This window comes from Mobula hypostoma, chromosome 3, assembly GCF_963921235.1.
Source record: "Mobula hypostoma chromosome 3, sMobHyp1.1, whole genome shotgun sequence".
NCBI classification, from domain to species: Eukaryota; Metazoa; Chordata; class Chondrichthyes; order Myliobatiformes; family Myliobatidae; genus Mobula; species Mobula hypostoma.
This window is the reverse complement of record NC_086099.1, coordinates 86802468-86820151: the sequence shown is the minus strand read 5'-3', so window position 1 is coordinate 86820151 and position 17684 is coordinate 86802468. Positions and strand designations below refer to the sequence as shown.

The 17684-nt window shown below is 37.5% G+C and overlaps 1 protein-coding gene across 8 annotated transcripts in view; it reads right to left on the bottom strand.

Moving 5' to 3' along the window:
• The window catches only part of lcorl (ligand dependent nuclear receptor corepressor-like), a 129495-nt gene that overhangs the window by 9013 nt on the left and 102798 nt on the right, over positions 1–17684 (bottom strand). For 5 of the 8 annotated variants that reach the window (XM_063043382.1, XM_063043384.1, XM_063043385.1 and 2 more), the window contains one exon: positions 9549–14905. In XM_063043382.1, coding sequence (XP_062899452.1) covers positions 9549–14905 — 5357 coding nt within the window. Of the gene's footprint in view, positions 1–9548; positions 14906–16368; positions 16454–17684 lie in introns of those variants that run through there. The other 3 variants (XM_063043390.1, XM_063043391.1, XM_063043388.1) reach the window with 2 other exon arrangements.

Here is a 17684-nt window from a genome sequence, read left to right as displayed (position 1 = left end):
TTACTTAATTTGCTCAAGAAAGTCAAACAAGTATATTTTCTCTACAATAACTGTAGAAAGGAAACATAGAACTATTGCAGTAATTAAGACCCATTGATTCTGTACTAGTTCATAGCAGGGCAATTTCATCAGATCCATTTCCCATTCTTTTCCCAATTTCTTTAACAACATCAATTATGTTTTCAAAGGCAGAGAATTCTATAATATAATTATTTTCTGTATAAAGAGCTTCTTCACACTCACCTTGCGTTTTTTCCCCAAACTTTCAAATCAGTGACCCCAATTCTTGAATCATCCACTAATCAGAACAGCTCCTCTCCACCTATCCAATTTAAGCCAATTATGCTCCTATACATCTCTATAAAATATCTTAACCTTCATTATTCAATGAGTGGAATCCCAGTTTCTCCACATTCCTTAAAGCTGAAATCCACCTTTCCTGGAACCATCCTAGTAATTTGTTTCTGTATCTTACATCGAACCATCATATTCTTCCTAAAATTATTTAGCTAGAATTAGATTAAATATTCTAATAACTGGCTAATTAAATTTTCTCATACAAACTTTCCTTGTTTCTGTATTCTACACATCCATTAATAAATCCACTAATTTCAAAGACTTTAGTAACCACCCTCTCAACAATTTCTACGATTTTTACAGATTAATGTGCATATACACCCATGTTCCTGTTTCTGCACATTCTTAAAAACTGTGCCATTTCCTCTGCATTGCTCTCATTCTTTGTGGCAAATTTAATCCCACAGACCTACTTTTATTAGCTAGCTTTATTTCACATTACCATTTTACCAGTCTGGCACTATACTTTTCATTTAATATTATAGTTCTAAGTTTCATCTACAAAGTTCACATTTTTTCCTGGTTTCCCACGTGATCACAACACCAATTCTATAGAATAACATCGTTTACTTCCTTTCGGTGTGGAAAATAATCATTCATCACTTTTTTCTGTTTCTCATCCTTTAATCCTGTGGACAGGTTTGCTAATTATTATTACATGGCACTTTATCAACTGCCATTTGAAAACTGAATTAGCTGACTTAACTTCATCTATACTCCCTGCCATATCACCAACAAATTTTAAATTAGTCAAACATGATTTTGCATTAACAAACCTAAACTGGGAACAAGCAGCATTTCTATTTTTAGAACCTCTACTTTTAGGCAATTGAACATGTCTGCCAACCTCTCCATTACTGTGATATTGATAGCATCTCTTCATGTAGAATATAAAGCACAGAATTAAGCAATTTGGTGCAAGCAATCTATTCTTTCACACATCGTTATCGGCATTTCCCTTTATCTTCACATCTTTCACTATCTTTCCCTTAGTTCTATTCAGAATATTTGCCTCAACTCCTTTGAGAGGTGAATTCCACATTTTCAACATTCACAGGGAGAAAGAGGTTCTTCTAAATTCCCTATGTGATTTAGGACACAGAAATTACAGTACAGTACAGACCCTTTGGCCCACAATGTTGTGCTAACCTTTAAACCTACTCAAAGACCAATATAACCCTTCCCTCCAATGTAGCTCTCCATTTTTTTCTTTCATCCATGTGCCTATCTAATAGGCACTTAAATGTATGTAATACCATCACACCTGGAAGCACATTCCACGCACCCACCACCCTGTATAAAAACTTACCTTTGACATCCCCACCCCATAGTTTTCTCTAATCACCTGTCTGTAATGAATTTGTACGTTCTCCCTGTGACTGCATGGGTTTCCTCCAGGTGCTCAGTTTCCTCCTCACAGTCCAAAGATGTACTGGTTACTGGTTAGGTTAATTGGTCATTGTAAATTGTCCTTTGATTAGGCTAGTGTTAAATAGATGGGCTACTAGGCAGTGTGGCTTGTTGGGCTGGAAGGGCCTGTTCCACACTAAATCTCTATTTCCACTCTGGGAATGAGTCTCTGCCATCCACTCGATCTATGTCTCTTATCATCCTGCACACCTCTGTTAAGTCACATCTCATCCTCCTTCACTCCACACACAAAAGCCCTAGCTCACTCAACCTATCCTCATACAGAATGCTCTCCAATCCAGGTAGATTCCTGATAAATTTCTTCTGCACCCTCTCTAAGCCTTCCACATCCTTCCTATACATAGACAACCAGACTGAACACAATATTCCAAGTGTGGTTTAACCAGAGCTTTATAGAGCTACAATGTTACCTTACGGCTCTAGAACTCAATCCCCAGACTAATGAAGGCCAACACACTCTACGCCTTCTTAACAACCCTATAAACTTCAGTGGCAACTTTGAGAGATCTATAGATGTGGACCCCAAAACACCTCTGTTCTTCCAGGTTGCTAAGAATCGTGCCATTAACCCTGTATTCTGCCTTCAAATTTGACCTTCCAAAATGAATTACTTTTCATTCTTTTCTGGACTGAACTCCATCTCACCCCAGCTCTACATCCTATCAGTGTCCCGTTATAATCCTCAACAACCTTCTACACTATCCACACCACCACCAATTTTTGAGTCATCTGCAAACTTACTAACCCACTCTTTCACTTCCTCATCCAAGTCATATATAAAAAATCACAAATACCAGGAGCCCCAGAACAGATCCCTGCGGAACACCACTGGTCAATGATCTCCGGGCAGATTATGCTCCATCTACAACTAACTTCTATAGGCAAATCAATTCTGATGCCACACAACCAGGTTTCCCTGGATCCCATGTTTCCGAACTTTCTGAATGAGAACCTTATCAAATGCCTTATTAAAATCCATATATACCACATCCACTGCTCTACCTTCATCAATGTGTTTTTTGTCACAGTCTCAAAGAATTCAATCAGGCTCGTGAAGCATGATCTTCCCCTCACAAAGCCATGCTGATTATCCTTAATCAGACTATACTTCTCCAAACGCTTATGAATCCTGTCTCTAAAAATCCTCTCCAATAGTTTGCCTACCAGTGAGGTAAAACTCACTGGTCCATAATTTCCAGGGTTGTCGTTAATGGTCTACTTGAACAAAGGAATAACATTCGCCACCCTCCAATCTTTGGTACTACCTCTGTGACCAGTGAGGTTGCAAAGATCATCACCAAAGGCACAGCAATCTCTTCCCTCAATTCCCATAGTAACTTGGGATATATCCCTTTTGGACCCAGGGACTATCCTAATGTTTTTCAAAGGTTCCAGCATATCCTCCACCATAATGTCATCATGTCCCAGCATATCAGACTGTTTTACACTGTCATCACAAATGTTAAGGTCCCTTTCACTGGTGAATACTGAAGCAAAGTATTCGTTAAGGACTTCCTTGTCTTCCTGCACCTCCAGACATGTGCTTCCTCTTCTATCCCTGATCGGTCCTACCCTCACTCTAGTCATCCTTGCTTTCTTCATATATATGTAGAACACCTTGAGTGGTTTCCTTAATCCTACTTGCCAACACATTCGCTTGTCCTCTTCTAGCTCTCTTAAGTCCATTCTTAAGCTCATATCCTGGTTACTACCTTACATTGACATTCTCTGGTTTTGTTTGTTTCTAAAAGTAGAAACACAATCAAAATGTAACTTGCTATTGTGTTATAATTTGGCCTGCACTAAAAGAATGGAGACCAAGTCTATTCCTTTGATTTTTCATTTATTGCTGGTTATATACTTACCCAGTAACTTATTCTCACTTATTCCCTGCTATCATATTTTCTTTAAAATATTTTTCTATACCTTTTGTTTGAAGTATATTTACTATTAAGTTTCTTTCTCTTTTCATTTTAATGTATACATTTATTTTTGCAACAAGCTCTTATGTCAGTTCTTTTCTCAAGGAGTAGATCTAACCCATACCTGTCTTTGCCTTGAAGCCCTAGCACTGAAGGTAAAACAGTAAATCTTTGATCCAATTTAATTTGCCAAATTAAATTTAAATTGCCCCTCCTTAATTTGAATATCATGACTGATTTTTTCTTTAGCTTTTTTTTCTAAATCTATACTTCTTTCATTAAATATCTGCACCTTTGTGCAGAAATTGCAGGGGCCCTAGCAGAGGTATTTAAAATGCCCTTAGCCACGAGTGAGATACCAGAGCATTGGAGGGTAGCTAATGTTATTCCATTGTTTAAGAAACGCTCATCACCTAAGTTACAGAGAGAGGTTGAACAAGTTAGGTCTTTATTCTTTGGAAAGTAGAAGGTTGAGGGGGGACTTGATAGAGGTATTTAAACTATGAGGGGGATAGATAGAGTTGACGAGGATAGGCTTTTTCCATTGAGAGTGTAGGAGATTCAAACAAGAGGACATGAGTTGAGAGTTAAAAGGCAAAAGCTTAGGGGTAACATGAGGGGGAACTTCTTTACTCAGAGAATGGTAGCTGTGTGGAACGAGCTTCCAGCAGAAGTGGTTGAGGCAGGTTCGATGTTGTTGCTTAAAGTTAAATTGGATAGCAATATGGATAGGAAAGGAATGGAGGGTTATGGGCAGAGTGCAGGTTGGTGGGACTAGGTGAGAGTAAGAGCTCCGCATGGACTAGAAGGGCCGAGATGGCCTGTTTCCGTGCTGTAATTGTTATATGGTTAATAAGCCAGGAAATTATAGGATGGTGAACCTTACATCAGCAGATGGTAAGTTATTGGAAGGTATTCTAAAGGACCGGATATATAAGTATTTGGATAGATAGGGACTGATTACTGCTCTACCTTCATCAATGTGTTTAGTCACATTCTCAAAAAATTCAATCAGGCTCGTAAGGCACGACCTGCCTTTGACAAAGCCATGCTGGCTATTCCTAATCATATTATGTCTCTCCAAATGTTCATAAATCCTGCCTCTCAGGATCTTTTCCATTAACTTACCAACCACTGAAGTAAGACTCACTGGTCTATAATTTCCTGGGCTATCTCTACTCCCTTTCTTGAATAAGGGAACAACATCCGCAACCCTCCAACCCTCCAGAAGCTCTCCCGCCCCCACTAATGATGCAAGGATTATTGCCAGAGGCTCAACAATCTCCTCCCTCGCCTCCCACAGTAGCCTGGGGTACATCTTGTCCGGTTGTGGTGACTTATCCAACCTGATGCTTTTCAAAAGCTCCAGCATATCCTCTTTCTTAATATCTATATGCTCAAGCTTTTCAGTATGCTGAAAGTAGCTGAGCTGTTACATTGAAGTTTTATTAGATGTTGGTAAGGCCTAACTTGGAGTGTGTAGTTTTGGTCAACTACCTGCATGAAAATTGATGGAGTGCACAGAAAATTTACAAATTCACAGGGACTTGAGGACCTGAGTAATAGGGAAAGGTTGAATAGGTTAGGATTTTATTCACGAGTGCATAGAAGAATTAGGGGACATTTGATAGAGGTGTACAAAATCATGAGGGGGATTGATAGGTAAATGCAAACAGGCTTTTTCCCACTGAGGTTGAGTGAAAATAGAACTAGAGGTCATGGGTTAAGGGTGAAATGTTTAAGGAGAGCATGAAGAACTTCTTCATTCAAAGGGTGGTGAGAGTGTGGAATGAGCTGTCAGCAGAAGTGGATGCAGGTTCACTTAAGAGAAATTTGGATAGGTACATCGATGGGAGGGGTATAGAGGAATATGGTCCAGATGCAGGTCAATGGGATTAGGCAGATTAATAGCTTGGCAAGGATTAGATGGGCCAAAGGGCCTACTTCTATATTGTAGTGTTCTGTGACTCAATGACTCTATGACTTTGCCTAAGCTAGATCTAGTATTGTTTCTTTTGGGCTAGCAACACAATGATTACAGAAGCTCTCTTGTACACATTTCAGGGAATTGCTACTCCTTTTGGTTCTTATATGACTTCTTTTTCCAATCCACATCAGGATATTTGAAAGCTCCACATTGTCTTCACTATAAGGTGGAGGACTGCATTTTGGTTAGAAATTCACTCATCCGTCTCCCTTCCACTTCATGGTGGCCTTTATTATGTACTTACACAAGAACATAAGATATAGGAGCAGGAGTAGAGCATCTGGCCCGTCGAGCTTGCTCTGTCATTCAATAAGATCATGGCTGATCTGGCCATGGACTCATCTCCATCTACCTGCCTTTTCCCCATAACCCTTAATTCCCCTACTATGCAAAAATCTATCCTACCTTCTCTTAAATGTATTTACTGAGGTAGCCTCCACTGCTTCATTGGACAGAGAATTCCACAGATTCACCACTCTCTGAGAAAAGCAGTTCCTCCTCATCTCTGTCCTAAATCTACACCCCCAATCTTGAGGCTATGTCCCCTAGTTCTCATCTCATTTACCAGTGGAAACAACTTTCCTGCCTCTAGCTTATCTATCTCTTTCATAATCTTACATGTTTCTATAAGATCTCCTCTCATTCTTCTGAATTCCATAGAGTACAGTCCCAGACGACTCAATCTCTACTTATAGTCTAACCCCTTCATCTCTGGAATCAACCCGGTGAACCGCCTCCAAAGCTAGTATATCCTTCAAGTAAGGAGACCAGAACTGCTTGCAGTATTTCAGGTGCGGCCTCATCAGTACCCTGTACAGTGGCAGCATAACCTCCCTGCTCTTAAATTCAATTCCTCTAGCAATGAAGGCCAACAGCCCATTTGCCTTCTTGATAGCCAGCTGCACCTGCAAACAAATCTTTTGTGATTCATGCACAAGCACTTCCAATTTCGTCTGCAGAGCAGCATTCTGCAATTTTTTTTACCATTTGAATAATAATCTGCTCTTTCATTTCTCCTTCCAAAGTAGATGACCTAGCATTTACCAACATCTGCCAGACCCTTACCCACTTAACCTATCTATAGCTCTCTGTATCTTCTGCACAATTTGCTTTTCCACTCAATTTAGTATCATCAGCAAATTTAGATACACTGCACTCGTTCCCCTCTTCCAGATGGTTAATGTGTATTGTGAATAGTTGCCGGCCCAGCACCAACCCCTGCGGTATAACGCTCACCACTGATTGCTAACCAGAGTAACCCCCCGTGTATCCCAACTCTCCACTTTCTATTAGTTATCCAATCCTCTATCCATGCTAATACATCACCCCAACTCCATGCATCCTTATCTTATGGATAAGTCTTTTATGCGGCATCTTACTGAACACCTTCTGGAAATCCAAGTAAATAATGTCCATCTGTTCTCCTCTATCCACTGTGCTTGTTATATCCTCAAAGAACATCAGTAAGTTTATCAAACAGGACCTGACTTTGCTGAATCCATGCTGTACCTGCCTGAAGGATCCATTTAAGCTGTTCTATTGTTCTTTACTTTGAACTTCTTCTATTAATTTTCTTTTTCTACTGCTGCAACTCTACTTTTGTGAAATATTACCAGCCTCTGTTTTTCTTCCCTCAATATCATTCCTGAATAACCTGTACCCAAGAACAATTAAGTCTACATTCTCAAACACAAAATAATCTGCAGATGCTGTGATCAAAGCAACACTTTCAGTACGCTGGATGAACTCAGCAGGTCGGGCAGCATCAGTTAGAAACAATTAGTCGACGTTTCCGGCTGGAACCCTTCGTCAGGACTGAAGAATGAAAGATGGGGAAGGATTTGAAGAATACGTGTAGCTTCAGTTGAAAGACCAGTAATTTGAAAGTCAAAGGAGTGGGGAAGGGGGAAGCATTGACGTCATAGCCCTGAAAACAATGGGTGGTAGAAGGAGGAGGCGGAACCATGAGGGAGCTGGGGGAGGGGGTAGAGTGAAATAGGGATAGAGGAAGGGAGGGGGAGGGAATCACTGGAAGCTGGAGAATTCTATTTTCAGACCAAGGAGCTGGAGACTACCTAGACGTTATATGAGATGTTGCTCCTCCAACCTGAGTTTAGCCTCATCATGGCAGTAGAGGAGGCCATGTATGGACATATCTGAATGGGAATGGGAAGCAGAGGTGAAGTGGGTGGCTACCGGGAGATTCTGTCTGTTGTGGCGGACAGAGTGGAGGTGCTCGACGAAGCGGTCCCCCAATCTGCGTCGGGTTTCACCGATGTAGAGGAGGCCGCACCGAGAGCACCGGATGCAATAGATGACCCCAACAGACTCAGAAGTGAAGTGTTGTCTCACCTGGAAGGACTGTTTGGGGCCCTTCCTCATCCTCATCCTCGGAGCAGTGTCTACATTCTCTTTCCTTGCTGAGCCATGTCTCCTTTACCACCAGTATTTCAAAATCTCAAGCAGGTACTTTTGGCTGCAGCTCTCCAAATGTATTTATCACATCCCATGTATTTGCAGGCATACATTGTTAACACATTTTAGTCTTTTTTACTATTTCCTTCTCTTTGATCCTGCTCATTTCTGAACAAATCTTTATTCTCCCAGTCTTTTAGAGATGGTGCATGTTCTCATGTTCTTTACCCTGTTAAATTAGTTTTAACAATTTACTAAAGCATCTGTTCATCTTGAGATAAGTTAGGTCCAAGCCCTGCGAAACTATAATCAATCTCTCTTGACATGGACCCTGTTGCTCTAGAATGATGTGATTTCAGTAAAGTTAGTTAAAGTTGTACATCATTTATTACTGGTGTTCCTGAGTTTTGGGGCATGGGAAGGACATAAAGGGATGAAAATTTGTAGTAGTAATGGATAAAATACATTTTATTTGGTTATTCTTAGAGATGATCAATCATATACGGAGGCTAAGTATCTCATTGAGTCTAAGATTTCAATTGCAAACATTATCTTGCTCTTCTCTCACTGCCCCGCAAAAAATTCCTATAAAGCATTCATCCAGTCAAAATAACACTAAGTTCATCCTTAATGAGGCAAAACACACAATTAAACAAGAATGAATCATATTTATAATTCTGGTTAACTTCAAACAAATCTCAATAAAAATCCACAGGTAACTAAGTGCAGAACGAAATGTAAAATCTCTGTCCTTGAACTGTTCTTAGAAAGGTTCAGTGCTGTATTTCCATTGCACTGGCATTCATGAGATTGGATACAATCAACATAAGCTGTCACAGTACCTTATATATACTATAAAACTTGTGAAAGGTTTCAGCTTTTTCACCTTCATTTGCACTTTCTCTGACCGTGTCCCTTCTGTATACAGAATGCCAAGTTGGCACAATACACCAGGCATCCATCCTGGCTTCACATTCAAAACCACCGAGCATCAAGTGTTACTGTAATTAATCAATTAGTTGTGGATCTTTTTATTGTTGAATACATCAACGATGTCAAAACGAATCATAATGGAACAGCTTTTGCATGAGACCAAAGGGGTGGTTTGTGGTTATAATGTAAAGCCGTGTACACCTGGATTGCAGACAGGAAATGAATGTTCCCTGTACTATACCAGCAGTTTCTGCACCTCACTTCCCCCTGAACAATTTTTATTTCTTGGCACTTTCTTGCACACAGTCACTTCCCATGAGTAGCAATATGGCGACAAGAAGTCAACCTTTGATTTATTGGCCTCAGTTACCATTACAGGATAGGACAACAGACTGATGATGCAGCATGATAGTAAAGTGATAAGCAATCATTGTACTTTCTTTAAACCTACACTTCCTTAAGTAACATAATAGTATAATAGAACTTCAATAGTTGAATCTTACCTATTTGGAACTGTAATCTGTTACATGACAATCTTTGTTCAACAGCTGACTCTCTCATCCTCTTCAATGAAGATGCACCTGTGTTGACGTCTGTATACATTTTCACTCTTCCTGCATTACCTTTCACTACTTTTGCATTTTCCTTTTGTGTACTCTTCTCGTTTACTGAGCTCATATCCAGTGAAGGGAAGAAACTGTTGTTGACTTGGCAAATCATTGACTGCTTGCTTGCAAAATACTTAACTTTTTTAGATGATGAACAACTTAGTCCATTCTCATTATTTGCCCTATCTGTATGCTTTCTCTTTCGTTTTGGTTCACGTAGGTTATGACCTACAGAGTTTAGACTTGGTAATTCAAAAGTACTGACAGCAGGATTATTTATTTCTGTACCAGGATTGGTATTTACTTCAGTGTACCTTTGAAGGTTATTTGCTACTTTAATATTAGATGAGCTATTTTTGGAAAGCTTCCATACACCATAATTTCTTAAATAGCTCTGATCCAAAGAGTTAATCTTCCTTAGAAATACCCGGCATTCTTTAAAGTTTGCCAGTTTCCAGTTCACGTTCCTGCAAATATTTTCTTGGTGACCACCCACAAAAGATGCTTCCTTTTCTGAATCCTTTGTTGTACCATCAGTTATTTTACATTCTGAGTTTTTCAACAAATTTAAATTCTTTAAATCAGCACCCTTGTTGTTCAGAGTGATTTTATCTTGGTTTTCATTTTCCTTTCCATTGGTCAGTAACATGGATTCTTTTGCAAATGAAAAGCCACTTATTTCAGAATCTTTTTTTTGACTATCTTTGCTTTTTAAGTTTACTAAGTCAGGCTGGTATGATGTAATTCCATTTAAATGCTTCCAAGCAGACTTCCATTGCTTGCATTGAACTCTGTTGTGGTGCAACATTTTGCGGTGTGGTTTACAACAAATCCTTTTGTTATGTTCTACCAGTAGCCTTTTAGGTTTATAAACTTTAAATTTTGACATCCTGTTTGACAGATGAAAATGTCCCCTTGGCCTTACAGGCGATTCTAGTGCAAATTTTTTAAGGTGCTTTTTCAAACTTTCTGCATGAGGGCTGTAAGCAGAATCAACTAGATTTCCTGGTGCAATAATTCCTTTAGCATTGAGAACCTCCAGGGGATCGCGGGCATTTTCTTTCCTTACAATGGCTAAAGAATGAGTTTCTGTTGTTTGCATAAACCATGCACGGATTTTATCCATATTACAATGTCCCTGAAACAACATTTGGATAGGGGAAATTTGAACCCGATTTTTATTATCTGCAATCATCACTGATTTAGTGACACCTTCAAAGTGAATTGGGTATTTTCTTTTGTCAGAAGAAATCATCAATTCTGTGGCATCAACAGGGCGCCAGCCACTATTGATCTGTCTAAATCGCAGCTCAAGTTCTTCCTGCAGAGTTTGTTCTGAAGTGGAGCTGTGCCACCACCTGAGTGAAGTGCCTGATATGAAAACAGGATCTGCTGACATTTCAAAATCAGAATCAATTTCATCTACTTCATTTTTTGTTTCCTCCTTTTTACTTTTCAATGTAACATTTGAGGAGGTATTTTCAGCTGCTATTTTATGATCCAACTTTCTGCTTTTAGCAAGTTTATTTCCTGCTCTGTTTAAAAGCAGCTTTCGAGATTTACGTACTAGGGCACTGCTTTGAGAAAATGAACAGGAGTTTGCAAAGGAATGCAAGTAGTACAGGGCTGGCTTTCTAATTCTAACCGAATGCCTCAGGGGCAGATTATGTTTTACTTCCTTTTCAACAAGATTTTCCTTTGATCTTGTTTCACAATTACTTTTCATGCTGGAACCTGTCCCATTACAATCTTTGATAATTGTATCTTCGTATTCTTTATATGAAGGTGGGGACTCCTGTTCTAATGGAGGTAATATACTATTAATACAGACTTTTCTTTCTCGTGGTGATACAGCATTAACAGTCACAGATATACCCGAAATCTTCACTTTAGCAGGGCGTCCAGGTTTTCGTTGTCCACCTTTGCAAGTTTTAGTTGAAGGTTTGCTACTTGGACAGACAGCATTGCCAGTAGTATGAAGTGAAACTGGTTTATCCTTTATGGGCCTAACTAAATCATATCCATATTCACATTCAGTCAGTGATGATGCAGAACTATCAGTTTTGCCATCAAATTCCTCTGCAGTGGAATTCTGCACACTTTCATTGCATTGCACTATTTGATTTTCACAATTTTGTTTCAAATTACTCTCATTAGCATTTCTGAGGTGATTGTTTGTTAACTTTTTACTGTTCTCAGATACAAGTCTTTTGAACCTTCTCGATCTTCCATAAACAACAGTAATTTTAATATTACGACCATCATCTGTGGAAGGGGGATTGACTTTTTCAGTATGTGCATCTTCAGCCACATACTCAATAGCTTCCGATTGTTCTACTTTAGGTTTTGGTGGTCTGCCCTTAGGCCTTTTAACCTGCTTTTCCACTGGTGGGCCTAATTTTTTGGGTCGACCAGGTTTTCTTTTTAGAATGGACTCAGCCACTTCCTTTGAAGCCAATGTTATTTCCACCATCTGTGTGTTTGAACAAGGAGAACTATTACAGCTGAATGTATCCAGATTGCAATTTACTTCCTCACAGGCTTTTAAACTTTCTGAACAACTGTCCAAGCATTCTGCTGCATTAGATAAATTTTGGAAACATTCCACTGTATCAACACTTTCAGAAGCAGACTGATTTTCGATATATTCAGCTGTTTTATCACTTTCACAGGCAGAATTTTGGAAAGACTCTATTGTATTATCATTTTCACAACCAGATGATTTGCCTACCTCTGGCCCTTTAAGATGAATTTCTTCAGGATGAACTTTTGAAAGACGATTGTTGATGTTAAGCTTTGAAGAGGTCACAGACGTCAGAGTATATTTAACTCCTTTATCACTGCTTATCTCAGAAAGAAACATAAGCTTTATGGGGCTGTTGTAATAAATGGAACAACTATTCATTTCTATTCTGTTTAAAGGATCAGTATTCTTATGAATCAAGCTATCACAAATTGCATGATGTACACACTTTTGCTGCAATGGCGGATTTACGCTCTGGCAGGCACTGGGCAAGAACGAATTGGAGTCAAGTATGGCACCAGAATCAGGGCTACTAGAAAATAAATTACTTACTGCAGTCTCCAATGTTTCCAATTTGGCAACAAGCTTTGAGTTACTATTGTTACAACTATCAGAGTCATGATGTTCCATGGAAGAAGCAGCGTTCAATGAATCAGCATTTAATACTGTGGATGTTATTTCCTTTCTATTATTGTACTGATCCTCAAGTTCATCTGGTTTTTGCGATGCATGATGTATTATGTCAGGTGAATTATGCTTGCTTGTACATTCTTCTATATCTAATAAATCATTGGTTCTTTTACTGTTACTATCTATGCCCTTCAGTAGCTTCAACTGAGTAGAAGTTGCTTCTAAATCTTCAGGAACTTCACATACAACATTCTCTTGCTCTTCACCATGGAGCGTTATCTTCATCGAACTGGCAACTGTAGGCATTTCGCAAGCATTACTCTCACAATCCATGCCAGATTTTTTTGCCTTAATAGATTTTCGTTGGAAATTTTCAGGAAAGCAGGCAGCATAGAACATTTTTCTTGGCTCAGTAATATATATAGAGTATCTTTCTGGAGGCAAAATTTTTCGTTTGGCCCTTCCAATATTAGATCTATAATCCATAGGAAATTCCTGAGAACCATAACCAGGTTTCTTAGTATTCTCCCTTGAAATCCCCATTCTCATTTCATCCAGCTCAGGAATGTACAACAGATCTGAGTTTAAACTTTCTTTTGAACTGGCACACTCTGTCACGACTCCGGTTTCATTTACAACAAATTTTAAAGATGGTGTTATGTCACTAAATTCAGGTTCACAATGGTCAGGCAAACCACCGGGATGCAGAGTAATGTTATCAACATTTTGTGAATCTTTACTGAATAGTAAAGATTCTTCTTCCGGTGAACTTTCTTTAGTATAACGCATTGTAAATGTAGATTCCTTTTCTGGTGAACTTTTATCTTTATTACAGCTCCTTGCTGACTTCCTTCCAAATTTTTCAGGTGCTGATTCCTTCTTAAAAAATAGTTGATCAAGATTTGCAAGGTCTCTTTTTATTTGCACTGTCTGCCGTCGAGATGATGGTGAATCTGCAGAATTATGCAGAGCATTTAAAGTTTCTTGCCGCTTCCGCAAACGAGTTTGAATAATTCGGTTTTTCTCATGTTGCTTAAGTAATTCCATTAAGCTAATATCACCGAGTTTTGCTTTGTGTGATAAAGATGATGTGATTTCTCTCAATTTAAGACTGTCGTTATTATTACAAGAATCAGCATTAGAAAGGTTTGCCAAAAGTTGGTCTTTATCTGATGTTTCAATTGATTTCAATTTTTCATTTATCCGCTCCATCACTTCCTGAAACGAAGCAGAATGTTCACCTTTTTCCAAGTCATTCAAGGATTCTGATGACCTACTAATTTCACTTCTGACTACTTCAAATTCATACATTCCTGGTTGGAGTTTATCTGCTGACTTTGGTCTGGTCTGAGTTTGATTTAAGACCCCAGGGTTACAACATTCTTCCTCTTCTGGTGAAAGAGAAGGAGGCTGTGTGATGATAAATTCAACACTATTAGCATCTAAGGTAGAAATGGGTTTGTTCATTCCATCAATTTCAAATCCATCGGTTTCAACTGGTGATAAAGGTGGAGGAGAAGGACTTCGTGGTCTACTGTAATCTTTGACTCCATATGTGGGGACAGGAGATCCTGTTGCTGTTGTGTTGGAAGCCCTTTCAACTGGAAGTTCGCTGCAATCTTGAACAACTTCTCTGCCCAAAAAGCCTTCAGTAAAATGTTTAAATGTCCCAGTGCAAACTTGGTATTTGTTGATCTTGCTACATTCTTTGCAAACTCCATTATTTATTATTGTAAAGCCTTTTTTGCATGATGAACAATGCAAGTCTTTCATACAACCGTGGCGAGGAATGCATGGAAGAGGAATCGACCAACTTTCATACCACTGCAATCTATTACAATTACATGATTCCTCATTTGGTTTAGTTTCACTGAAATTAAATAAGGAATTTTCACGTTGTGGGCATCTTTGTTCTCTGGATCGTACAGTGAAAGCACCTCTTTCTTGTATTAGACACTTCAGCATTGTTATAAGAAGTTTCTGATGAACATGGCATAATGTAGATAAAATTTCATTCAATGTCGTTACTCTGTAGCTTATGCAACCAGCTTTGTTGGTAGAGTCAAATGTTCTTCCTTTATCAGCTTCTAAGCCATTACTGAAAAGATAAAATAAATATAAGTAAAACACAACACTGCAATTTTTTCTACACAATTCATTAAGTTGATTGTTAAAATTTAAATGTTTAAATGCATCACTCGAACATCAATGTACTGAAGAAATGTCAAAATCTCCTTTAAGTATATGTTTACTTATAAAGTTGGATCATTTTTACAGAAGGTACCATAACAAACTTTTAGACCTACTTATGCAAATAAGAAATAAATGAAGGCTGTATTTTTTGTTTTAAACACAATTTCTGCGAAGAATTAGAAGAAATTAGCAAAATACATACACAAAAAAGAAAGTAAATGGGAAAAATTATCAGAGGATATCAATGTTATTGGGTTGAATTATTTAGAAAAGCCTACAAAGAAATATCTTCAAGATTTCTATTTTGAGTGGCCGTACATCTTTTGTACACTTAAATTGTCTGCTGTAAAACTCAGTTAATATCAGTTTGCACTAAGCCAAAATAATTTTGTATAATTACATTATGTTAATAACATTAATAAGGGCTCTTCATCAAGCTGTTCTTCAACATGAAGATTAAAGAGTTGCTGTAAAAATGTCATATCTGAGAAATGCAATCATAAATGAAACTTTTACTCATTTATTAATCAAAACAAATCTTAATTTTCTTCTTTAATTTCAATTTAAACAAACATCCCAACTCAGAAATCTTTAAATAGAAATTAGATAGTATTGATTGAAGATTGGTGAGAAGCACTTACTGTATGAAAATCTACTTGCACTATTTAACAATTACATTGTTTGCGTTTTACATTCCAGAGCCATCAGGTGTTTTATGCAGTTTTATGATGTCAAATGATTAAACTTTGTCTTTTTTTGTGCACTGATAATACAGGAACATTTTAGAACACTGCTTCAATGATTAACATTTAGTGATTTATTTATGATGATCACATTTAGTGTTGCTGGGTAACTGAATATTTGCTACTAGCTAAAATAAAAGCTACTCAGCATCAAAAGCACCCCAGCTTTTGTGCAACAAGTACAATGATGCTGGATAAAATTCAAGTCGGAGACACCAAAAATAATCAACTCTGAACTCAAGAACTAGTATCGCTAATATACAAGAAGCAATGAAAATTAAAGCTATTATAAATAAAATTAAGAAAAATATAACACTAATTTCAATTAGTGTTCCTGAGGGGATTATTGAACCATCTATTCATCTTGAGTTTTAACCTTTTAAAAACCAGAATCTACATTATATTGTACCACCTAATCCTAAGGATATAATTTAAGTTATTCAAAAATATTATTCTTCCAGATCATCCATTGTCTATTGCTGTGTAAGTCACATTATTTAATTCATTTATATGCAAATGGAGAAATGTTTGTGCTGAAATTTGAGTTAAACAAAATTAGTGGTAGTTCACTGAAAAATAGGTTAGAACAACCAACTGTGCCAAAGGATTGGGACAATTCACTAACCTAATCTTCCAAGAACTTGGCCATAAATACAGTCAAGTTGCTATGGCAAGCCTTTACTAAGTTGAGGCTGTGGTAGTGTAGGTTCCTGTAAATAAGATAATGAAATCAAAAATACTTTTGAATTTTGTATATTGCATGGCTGAAAAATTGCTTTAAAATTCATTATAAATTCTAAAAGTTTCTATCTTGCACTTCAAATTGTGTGCGGATAATTTTTAAATACAGGAACTGTAATTATCCTTCACAAAAGAACTAAAGGAACATATTTTTGTTTAAGTTTAAAACTTACTTTGAAAAAAAAAACAATCAAATGATAATTAAGATTTCCTAGGATCTTTAAATATTTGGTCTTCTTTCAGAGTTATAAAAGCTAGATAGGCTCATGACATTTTTTATAACATAGCTCTTATAAAAATAGACTGTATATACAGAATGCCCCCCTTAATCTGAAATGCCTTTCACAAAGCCAGGTACTTCCATAACTTCCCGCAATCATTCTAACTGCTTTGAGGAAAAACATGATCATTGACAGACTATTTCCTCTGTACTGACATATTTCTGAAGTTCATGGCAGAGGAACAATACAGTAATTTTACTGTCTGTTAACATTTTTTATTGTATTAGTGGGTGATGTACTAAAAACAAGAGTGGCTTAGCATTTTCTAACTTTCTTTACCTCATCACATCTCAACTCGAAGACATCCTACAGAAATGCAGCAAAATTCTCAAGTCATTTCAGATATTTTGAAGAGAGACCAGTTTAAGTTATTAGTTGCCCCATCCTCTAACCAGTAAAGTATTCACAATTTTATTAATACTGTTAACATCAAAGTATATATTGTAAGGTTATTGTGGAAGTATCGTTTCATGGTGGAATAAAAATGTAAGCTCATTGATCAAAAAATGTACAAATTTGAGTTAATCAGCATAACTCTTCTAAAAGATCTACATTAAACGTGATTTTTTTTATTGTGTTAATGTCGGTACCATTCTAACTATATTTGTTACAGCTTACCTCTACTATGAAATAAAATAATAAACTTTTATGATTGATTGCTGCATTAGATTTGAAAACAATGATTGAATAAATCTGCTTTTTCTTTACCAGTGGCAATAACGAAAAGACATATCATCAGTTCATATTTCTCAACACGGTTAATGAACTTATTGATTTAGAAAACTGCTGATATGATGTACCTTCCTGGTTTGGTATGATGAAATTGCTGAGTTTCATCCAAAATTCACTTGTTCATTATGGTTTTAAAGATGAAAGTGAAACATCCATTGAACAGTTACAGTTTAATTAAAAATAATTT